General features: G+C 41.4%; 1 protein-coding gene across 1 annotated transcript in view; it reads left to right on the forward strand.

Moving 5' to 3' along the window:
• LOC144669477 (circularly permutated Ras protein 1-like) overlaps positions 1–8350 on the forward strand; it is a 104276-nt gene extending 95926 nt beyond the window's left edge. Inside the window, exons 19-20 of the mRNA XM_078531950.1 lie at positions 1072–1140; positions 8081–8350. Of these exons, the coding sequence (XP_078388076.1) occupies positions 1072–1140; positions 8081–8173 (162 nt within the window). The 3' untranslated portion in view covers positions 8174–8350. The remainder of the gene's footprint in view (positions 1–1071; positions 1141–8080) is intronic.
• The last annotated feature ends 2615 nt before the right edge of the window (positions 8351–10965 follow it).

Below are 10965 nucleotides of genomic sequence, written 5' to 3' on the forward strand. Positions count from 1 at the left end.
GGGATAGCAGAGCATTATCAAGTTGGCAGATTGTGATTAGTGGACGGCTGCAAGGATTAGTGCTGGGGCCTCAGCTATTTAAAAGGCATTAATGACATAACCAAAGAGCCTGTGAGTAATGTATATAAGTTTGCTGATGATACGAAGCTAGATGTGCATGTAAGCTGTGAGGAGGATGCAAGAGACTGAAAAGAGATATAGACAGATAAAGTGAGTGGGCGACAAGATGGTAGATAGAGTATAATGTGGGGATTGTTAGGCTAATCACTTTGATAATAAGAATAAAAAAGCAGAATATTTTTAAAAAGGTGTGAATCTTGAAAATGTTGGTGTTCAGAGAGAGTTAGGTCACACGTGGAAGGAACAGAAATTTAACATGCAGATACAGTAAACAATTAGGAAGGCAAACCACCTGTTGGCCTTTATTGCAAGAAGATTGGAGTACAAGAATAAGAAAGCATTGCTACAATTGTACAGGGCTTTAGTGAGAGCAGTTTTATGGGCAATTTTAGTCTCCATACTTATAGCTGCATTGGAGGTGGTGCTGTGAAGGTTGGTACCTGTAATGAGATGCTGAGTAAATTGGGCCAGCACTCTGGCATTTGAAACAATGAGTGGTAATCTCGTTGAAATATACACGGTTCTGAAGAGGCTTGATAGGGTAGACACTGAGAGGTTGTTTCCCATGGCTGGGGAATCTAGAACATGAGGGCACAGTCTCAAGATCAGGGGCTGATAATTTAGGACTGAGATAAAGAGAAACTTCTTCACTCAAAGGGTTGTGAATCTTTGATATTTTCTACCCCAAAAGGTAGCAGATTCTCCATTATTGAATACATTTAAGCCTGAAATAGACAGATGTTTGGTCTCTCAGGGAATTGAGGGATTATGGAGAGAAGGTGGGAAAGTGGAGTTATTCTGATCACCAGCCATGATGGTACTGAATGGCGGAGCAGGCTCAATGGTGCACCCCTGCTTCTGTTGTGTTTGTTCTTGCATTCTAATTTATTGAATAAAAATATAACAGCTCTAAACAGAAGTTGTTTCAAAGTGCCCTGACCTCTCTTCCAGGATGCAGCAACAGGACAGCCTTTGTATGAAGCACTAAGCACCAAGCGAGACAGAGACTCTGTTGTTAAGGTAAGGACCAATTAGTGCAAGTGCTGATATTAGGGATATGTCTTTGCAATGGTGGATTTGCAGATCTCTTGATGCAGTGGCTAGTTTGAAACCCAGAGGTAAAGGGGAAGCAGTGTTGCTGGAGCACCTTTTGGTGTAATTCTTTTACTGCAATTAAAACAGAGACAGGTATCATTTGTCCTGTTGTGATTCAATCCTCCAGTACCTCAATTCTCTCACTCCAGCATCCAACTGCATTTTAAGTGATTTGATCTTTGTTTTTATTGCACTGCAAAGCAGATTATCCCAATGTTTATCATCGTTATTGTCTATCTACATAATATTAACAGCCTCTATATGGTATACACTTTCCATTTACATCATTCTTTTCTGCAATGCCTTTTAGAATGAAAAGCTCATGTAAACTTAAGACAAATCCACATATAAACACTTCAGATTGGCAGTCCTGCATGGAAAAACTTGCATGTTACATTGCATTTGCCAGTTTTGGCTACAAGCGGATACTATTTTGCAAGCCCCTTAACTGATTCCAACTCAGCTGTCGTTTCACAGAAAATCATAATAAAGCCAAGGACACTGTGCGCTTTGTTGTATACCATCCTCCTCACAGTTCACAATGCTTCCATTGTATTATCTGCAAATTTTGAAATTGTGCCCTGTATAACAAGGTCTAGGTCAATGATATATCAGGAAAAGCAAGGGACCCAACACTGACCCCTGGGAAACTCCACTACAAACCTTCCTCCAGTCCCAAAAACATCCATGCTATAACTTTGCTCACAAATCTATTGTGCGGCAATGTATTGAATGCCTTTTGGAAGTCCATGTACACCACATCAACATCATTACCCTCATCAACCCTCTCTGTTACCTTTTCAAAAAAATCCAGCAAGTTAGTTAAACACAATTTGCCTATAACAAATCCAAACTGGCTTTCCTTAATTTACCATATTTACCCAAGTGGCTATTCATTTTGTCCTGAATTATTGTTTCTAGAAGCTTCCATTCTCAGATCTGTTCTGTTTATTAAGTGCTTAAAATGCAGTTTGGTAATTTTCACTGGATAAGTGAAGTGCCAATTTTCAATTTTAGCTGCCTAATTGCTGCCCTTCTCCTGCTTGTTTCTTTCTCCCACTCACTCTCCCACCCCTTGCTGGCTTTATAAATTACTCTAAGGCCTAATTGGGACAGTGGAGGAATGCATAGCAAGTATGAGGGTCAACAACTAGGTGCTGTGTGGAAGGTAACTGACATTTGGGCACTTCCATTCAGGTATTTACCCATTTCCTTTGAAAAGTTAATATCGAATATCACAGAACCTTTACAGTGCAGAAGGAGGACATTCAGCGCATTGAGTCTGCACTTGCTCTCTGGAAAATCATTCTACTTAGTCCCAATCCCCTTCCTTATCCCCATAACCTTGCACATTTTTTCTTTGCAGGTAGCAATCCAATTCCCTTTTGAATACCTCGATCGAACCTGCCTCCACCACCCTCTCAGGAAGAGTTTGTTCCAGACTCTAACCACCCTCTGGGTGAAAAGCTTTTTCCTCACATCAGATTTACTCCTTTTACTTATTTTGAATCTGTACCTTATAGTTCTTGATGCTGTTTTGAATGGGAACAGTTTCTCATTATTTACCCTGTCCTTACCCTCAGGAACTTGGCTACCTCTATCAAGTCTCCTCTCAGCCTTCTTTTCTCCGAGGAAAACAGTCCCAACCTCTCCAATCTGTCCTCATAGCTACAGTTCTTTGTCCCTGGGATCATTCTTGTGAATCTCCTCTGTACCCTCTCCAAAGCCTTCACATCCTTCCTCAAGTATGGGACTCAGAACTGGCGCAGTACTCGTGTCTTATACAAATTCAACATGACCTCCTTACTCTTGTACTCAATGCCTCTATTAATAAATCCTAAGATTTATTATCAGCTCTCTCAACATGCCCTGCCATCTTCAATTACTTATGTACATATACACCGAGGTCCCTCTGTTCCTGCAACTCCATTAGAGGCTCTCCCTTTATTTTACACTGTCTCACCATATACTTCCTGCCAAAATGAATCACCTCACACTTCTCTGCATTGAACCTCATCTGCCACTGGTCTGCCCAATCCACCAACATGTCTGTCCTTTTGAAGTTCAAGACTATCCTCAACGCAGTTGACAACGTTTCCAATATTTGTATCATCTGCAAAATTTGAAATCGTGCCCTGCACACCACAGTCTAGGTCACTAAGGAAGAGCAAGGGTCCCAACACTGACCCCTGGGGAACTCCACTACAAACCTTCCTCCAATCTGGAAAAACAACCATTTATCATTACTCTCTGTTACCTGTCACTCAGCTAATTTCTTATCCAGGTGCCTAATTTCCCTTTTACTCCATGAGCTAGAATTTTGCTTACAAGTCTGTTGTGTGGCACTGTATAAAATGCCTTTTGAAAATCCATATACACCACATCAACAGTGTTGTCCTTATCAACTCCTCAAAAAACTCCAAGTTAGTTAAGCATGATTTTCCCTTAATGAATCCATGCTGCCTGTCCTTAATTATCCTGCACTTGTTTAGGTGATTATTGATTTTGTTCCAAACTATAGTTTCCAGAAGTTTCCCTATTGAGGTCAGACTGGCTGGTCTGTAGTTGCCGGCTTTACCTTTGCACCCCTTTTTGAACAAGGGTGTAACATTCACAATTCTCCAGTCCTCTGGTACCTCCCCTGTGTCTAAGGAAGCTGGAAGATTATCACTAGCGCCTCTGCAATTTCCACTCTCACTTCCCTCAGTGCCCTTGGATACATCTCATCTGGTCCTGGTATCTTATCCATCTTAAGTAAAGATAGCCTTTCTAACACCTCCTTCTCAATTGTAAATTCTTTGAGTGTACCAGTTACCTCCTATCTCACCTCAGCCAGAGTAGCATTTTCTCCCTTTGTAAAGACAGATACAAGTACTTATTTAATACCAGTGCTATTTCTCCTGCCTCCATGTGCAAGTCCGCCTTTTTTAAAATCTATAATCATAAGAACATAAGAACTAGGAGCAGGAGTAGGCAATTCAGCCCCTCGAGCCTGCCCCGCCATTCAATACCATCATGGCTGATCTCATTTCAGCCTCAACTCCAATTTCCCGCCCTCTCCCCATAACCTTTCAACCTGTTACTAATTAAAAATCTGTCTATCTCCCTCTTAAATTTATTCAGCGTCCCGGCATCCACTGCACTCTGAGGTAGTGAATTCCACAGATTCATGACCCTTTGAGAAAAGTAATTCCTCCTCATCTCTGATTTAAATCCACCACCCCTTAGCCTAAAGCTATGGCCTCTCGTTCTAGAATGCCCCACAAGGGGAAACACCCGCTCCACGTCTACTTTGTCTATCCCCTTTAGCATCTTATATACCTCATTTAGATCTCCTCTCATCCTTCTAAACTCTAGTGAGTATAGGCCTAAACTGCTCAATCTCTCCTCATAGGACAGCCAAGGGCTGATTAAGGATAGTCAGCATGGCTTTCTGCGTGGTAGGTCGTGTTTAACGAACCTTGTAGAGTTTTTCGAGGAGGTTACCAAGAAAGTAGATGAAGGAAAGGCTGTGGATGTTGTCTACATGGACTTTAGTAAGGCCTTTGACAAGGTCCCACATGGGAGGTTAGTTCAGAAGGTTCAGACACTTGGTATCCATGGAGAGGTTGTAAACTGGATTCGAAATTGGCTGTGTGGGAGAAGACAGAGAGTGGTAGTGGATGATTGCTTCTCAGACTGGAGGTCTGTGACTAGTGGTGTGCCTCAGGGATCTGTGCTGGGACCATTGTTGTTTGTTGTCTATATCAATGATTTGGATGATAATGTGGTGAATTGGATCAGCAAGTTTGCTGATGACACTAAGATTGGAGGCGTTGTGGACTGCGAGGAAGGCTTTCAAAGCTTGCAGAGGGATCTGGACCAACTGGAAAAATGGGTCAGAAAGTGGCAGATGGAATTTAATGCGGAAAAGTGTGAGGTGTTGCATTTTGGAAGGACAAACCAAGGTAGGACATACACAGTAAATGGTAGGGCACTGAGGAGTGTGGAGGAACAAAGGGATCTGGGAGTTCAGATACATAATTCCCTGAAAGTGGTGTCGCAGGTAGACAAGGTTGTAAAGAAAGCTTTTGGCATACTGGCCTACATAAATCAAAGTATTGAGTTATGGTGAGGTTGTAGAAGACATTGGTGACGCCAACTTTGGAGTATTGTGTGCAGTTCTGGTCGCCTAACTACAGGAAGGATATCAGTTAGATTGAAAGAGTGCAGAGAAGATTTACTAGGATGTTGCTGGGTCTTAAGGAGTTGAGTTACAGGGAAAGATTAAACAGGTTAGGACTTTATTCCTTGGAGTGCAGAAGGATGAGGGGAGATTTGATAGAAGTTTACAAAATTATGAGGGGTATAGACAGAGTAAATGCGAGTAGGCTCTTTCCACTTAGATTAGGAGAGATAAACACGAGAGGACATGGCTTTAGGGTGAAAGGGGAAAGGTTTAGGGGGAACATTAGGGGGAATTTCTTCACTCAGAGAGTGGTGGGAGTGTGGAACGAGCTACCATCTGACGTGGTAAATGCAGGCTCACTCTTAAGTTTTAAGAATAAATTAGATAGATACATGGATGGGAGAGGTCTGGAGGGTTATGGACTGGGTGCAGGTCAGTGGGATTAGTGGAATAATATTTTGGCACAGACTAGAAGGGCCGAATGGCCTGTTTTCCGTGCTGTAGTGTTCTATGGTTCTATGGTTCTATAAGACAAGCCCCGCATCTCTGGAATCAATCTAGTGAACCTAATTGGCCCAACTTTTCTTTTCCCACCCTTTTATTATTTTTATGGTTATCGAGACCTCAGGATTCCCTTTTATGTTCACTGCCAGTCTTTTTCATGCTTTCTTTTTCTTTTCCTATTCGTGTCTTCACTTCCCCCCTGATCCTTCTATATTCAGCCTGATATCTGTCATATGTACACTTCTTCCTTTGCGTCTACACCTCTCTCTTGTCATCCAGGGCTCACTGGATTTATTTGTCCTACCTTTCCCCTTCAATGGAATACACCTTGATGTTGCCTGCAATACTGCTTCCCTGAAGGTGGCCCATTGTTCAGCCATCATCTTTTCTGCCAACATTTGATTCCACTCAGACTCAACTCAGATGCGTTCTCATCCCATCAAAGTTGGCTTTCCCCCTGTATGTTGTCTCCCTGGTGCCATAGTTAAGGATGTCACAGAACGGCTGCAGGAGCGGGAGGGTAAACAGCCAGAGGTCGTAGTTGGGACCAATGACCTAGGTAGGAAAAGGGATGAGGTCCTGAAAGCAGATTTTAGGAAGTTAAAAAACAGGACCTCAAAGAGCAGTAACCTCGGGATTACTCCCAGTAACACATGCTAATGAGCATAAGAATAGGAAGATTGAGCAGTTAATTATCCCTGCTCTGCATTGTTCATTGTCCTTTTCCTAAACATTATGATACAATGGTCACTGTCCCCTAAATGTTCTCCCACTGATATTTGATCCTCTTGGGCAAACTCATTCCCCAGAACCATCCCCTTGCCAATCTAGTTTAAACCCTCCCCAACAGCACTAGCAAACCTCCCCGCAAGGACATTCGTCCCAGTCCTGTGGAAGTGTGACTTGTGCTCTCTCTCTCTCTCTACCTGCTCTTGCTTTATGTGCTCTCTCTCCCTCTTCGAATTCCCACTGCTTTATGGGCAACCAATGAACTTAATGCTTTCCAGTGATGTCACTGTCTGATTTTGTTTTCTTCAAACCCAGCATTCCAGAGCTGAAGGAGCTGTTTCTGGTGCATTTTCCAAGCAGGTTCGCTCTCTGCCCCCTCTCTCCCGGGTAAATTTATTCAATATCCATGATCCTTTCAGGAATTGCATTCCAGATCACAACAGCTCACAACATAGAAAATAAAAACTGCCTCATGTAATCTCTGGGTCATTTGCCAATCTCCTTACACCTGTGGTTACCAACCCTTCTGTCACTGGAAACAGTTTCTCCTTACTTACTTTATGAAATGTCCCCTTAGCCACCTTTGCTCTAAGGAGAGCAGCTTAGAAATAACTTTTCTAGTCTTGTCTTCTAACTGAAGTTTGTCATCCCTGATACCATTTAGAAAATCTCCTTTGCACCTACTGTAATGGCCCGATATCCTTTCAGTTCCATATTCACACAGCCTTTATTCCCATGGCTTTAATTTTGCTAACAAATCTATTATGCGGTGTTTATCAAATGTCTTTTGAAAGTTCATATGCACAACATCAACTGAACAACATTGTTTCATGAAAGATCTCAATTAAAGTTGGTCAAACACCATTTACCTAGAACAAATCTGTGCTTTCATTTATCAGCCAGTACTTTTCCAGGCAAATTAATTTTGACCCAGATTATAGTCTCTAAAAAATTTCCCATAGGCTAACAGCCCTTTTTTTGAACAGGGCTATAACATTGGGGTATAATAGGGGTATAACATTGCAATCCTCCTGACCTCTGACACCACTCCCTTTCTAAGGAGGATTAGAGGATTGTAGCCATAGTCTCCACAATTTCCTCTTTTACTTCCCTCAGCAACCGAGGGTGCATCCCATCCAGAGAGGGTGGCTTTTAAAAAACATCTCTGTTTGAAATAATCTGCCAGGGATGTTAGTAAATACACCAATAGTAATGAAGTGCAAAATATATTTGGATAGCCAGCTACAGAGAGAGTATTTGGAGGGATGAGCTTCTGCTGGAGAATTGGGGTTCAATGGGACTGAAGAACCTTTTCTTGTGTGTTTATTCAGGGATTGAGCTTTTGTGCAGGTTATCCTTTTACTGCAGCTTGTGTGATGTAAGTGGTATGAAATGTGTCAATGCAAAGTATTTAAATGTGTAATCCATATGATAAAGCTGTGTGCCATTATATTGTGTCTCCAGTCTTTCACAGATGACATCGCCAATGTGGTTTATCAGCTGAAGAACGCAAAGAAAAAAATGTTCAAGAAACCAAAGTTCATGGTGGCACTGTGATAGCTCCAGGCAATTCAGCCAGCTGCCCTTGTTGCTACTGACTTCCTCTTCCTTGAATGGTTTAACTTCCATGGGTTGCAGTGGTTCAAGAAGAAAAACTATCGTCACTTTCTCAAGGGAAGCTATGGAAGAGCAATAAAAGCTGCATGCTGAAAATAAATTTTAAAAGTATAACTCAACATAGATGTTATAAGAGTTGGCTGATAATTGTCTGAAGTCATACCTATAAAATTCTTGTGCATTGCAAATGTTTGCACATTAGTAAAATATTGCCCAAGAGAACTCTCAAGCACATTCACAAACAAGTCCCTTTTGGAAATCAGAGAGTTTAGGGTGAACTTTAATTATTGGATTTGCTTCTTTTTGACATTGCTACGCACTGTAAGATTTATTCAATGTTTAATAATAGGCCTACAGATTGTATTTGGCCCAGAAACCACATTAAACATGTGATCGGGATTTATATTGACTTATATAGTTAAAGATCTATTGCAACAAATTATATAGGCAATGTCAGAACTATAACCTCAGGTACAGTTCTAGAAATGTTAGAGTGACTGATCCGCTTTGCATATTCCCTTTATCTCTCCCCTTTTATTCTTTATTGAATTAAGTATTCCTTTTCCTTGTCTTGTTTTCTTTTCCATTCACTTCTTATCCATGAAGATCAGGTAGTCGTGTTTGCAAATTATGAACTTAATGCAATTAATATCTTTATAACCCCTGAAATATATTTTTAGCTAAGCAATAGGCACCAAAGAGGTTTATTCTGAAATTACCATAAACCCCTGAAAGGGTTTTGCCTCTGTGCCTATATTACTATAACAGTGGGCATGCTCCTAATTTGCTGTTTCACAGTGGTATTGCCAAAGTTTCACTTTCAGCTGTGGCTCAGTGGATAGCACACTTGCCGATGGTGGCTTGAGTAAGAAATCTAGACTGGCACTCCAACCTCGTACTGAAAGAGTGTTGCATTATCAGAGTTGGAACTTTCAGATGAAATGCTAAATCAAAGCCCCATCTGCCCTCAAGTGGATGTAAAAGATCCAGCTGCTCTGTCTGAAGAAGAGCAAGGGAGTTTTCCCCCCAAATAACAGACTATTTGGCCTTTATCTCTTTGCTGTTTGTGGTAACTTGTGTTTGTAAATTGGCTGCTTTTTAATTCTACATTACAACAATGACTACATTTCAAAAGTAATTAATTGGCTGTAAAACTCTTTTGACGTCCTGAGGTTGTGAAAAGGGTTATAAGCTTTTCTTTCATTAGGCAGACCTGCGTGAGTTCAAAGCGTTGACCTGTGATATTCTAGTAACCATCAAATAAACTATTTGGAGAGAATGCTAAGTAAATATTACATTGTTTTGTACACTTTAATAAATTGTAAATTTCCTTTTTGAAGCTTACAATCATATAAAAACACTCTAGGGCTGAGTGTTCTGCCACTAAGGAAAATACAATCAAAGGGACATGAAGTTGGCTTCTGTAAGTGTATTATAGATCAGCTCTTTATCCTACTTAAGCTGGGCTACATGGAGGCCTAATGCCATTAAAATTGAACAAAAAAATATAACGCCTTCAACTGTTTTGTTCATTACAATCTCCCTAAAACTCTCATTGCTGCCCTTCTACTTTCACCTCCTGTGCAGTCCTAAGTCGCAGTCTCACAATGGTATTGACCACTTCCACTCTGTTATGATCCTTGGCCAGGCCCCCGGATGTGGCAGATGATTCAGTTAGGGACCGATAATGTTTTGTTTAAAGTAGATAAAGGTTGAGATTGAAGAAGCCTGATTTTCTAATAAAGCCACAAGCCTCCACGGGTTGTGAACAAACAAATTCAGAAATATAAAGCAATTTACAATGTGTATCTTATACTCATTCAGGGTAAGTATGAGGGATGTGTGAATTAACAGACAAACTGTGATCAGACACACCACACTACATAGTAAATGACAGATGCAACCAAAACAGATTCCATAGATTTCTCAACAGCCCACCCAGATGTTAGTCCCACTGTGAGTCAACCTATCTCATTGAAACTTCATCTTTCTCACAAGGCTTTCCATTCTCCACCTTGGAAGATATCTCCTTGGAATTCTTTGCAAAAGTCAGATGGCTTTAACAATGGCTCACCCTGCAGGATTTCAATCTCGCCCTCTGAGATACCATCTCCCTGGATTACCGAGTACACTCAAATACTAGCTTACAAGCACACTTTCAGATTTATGGCCACGCCAAGCAGAATACCACTGCTCCAAAGGGGTACCATTGCTCTGATGGCCCTCTTTACTTAAAGTCTGCTCCCTGCAGCCCTTTCTAAAACTTTTTAAATCAACTTAACTGGGTCTTCTGTCTAACCCAGTCTCTTGTCAGCTGGCAGACTCCATGAAACTGACTGCCTCAAGAAGAGTTGTTCACTGCCTCGTAAACTGATCTGGTGACCTATCAATATACTCCCAGGGGTTACAATGCAGGAGCCAATGTAATGAACATTGGAACACCTGTACCTTGAATGTTACAATCTCCACAGATGGCTCATTTAATACCTAGGGAGAGACAAATCAATGGATAGCATAGCAACTTTCACCTCTTGCATTAAATGCGAGGAGTTAGTGGATGTGTCTTCGTTTGAAGCTATCAGTTCAGCTGCCACTTTTGCATTCCTCTGTTTCTCTATTCCACTAAGCCAAACACCCCCCTTGCCCTAGCACCTGTCTTTATATTTGTCCTATCTTCTCCCATGCCTGCTCCAAGTCTGAGACCCACTTCCTATTCCCTTGTTCATATCCCC

The sequence above is a fragment of the Cetorhinus maximus genome, chromosome 29 (assembly GCF_964194155.1).
Source record: "Cetorhinus maximus chromosome 29, sCetMax3.hap1.1, whole genome shotgun sequence".
In the NCBI taxonomy this organism is placed as follows: domain Eukaryota; kingdom Metazoa; phylum Chordata; class Chondrichthyes; order Lamniformes; family Cetorhinidae; genus Cetorhinus; species Cetorhinus maximus.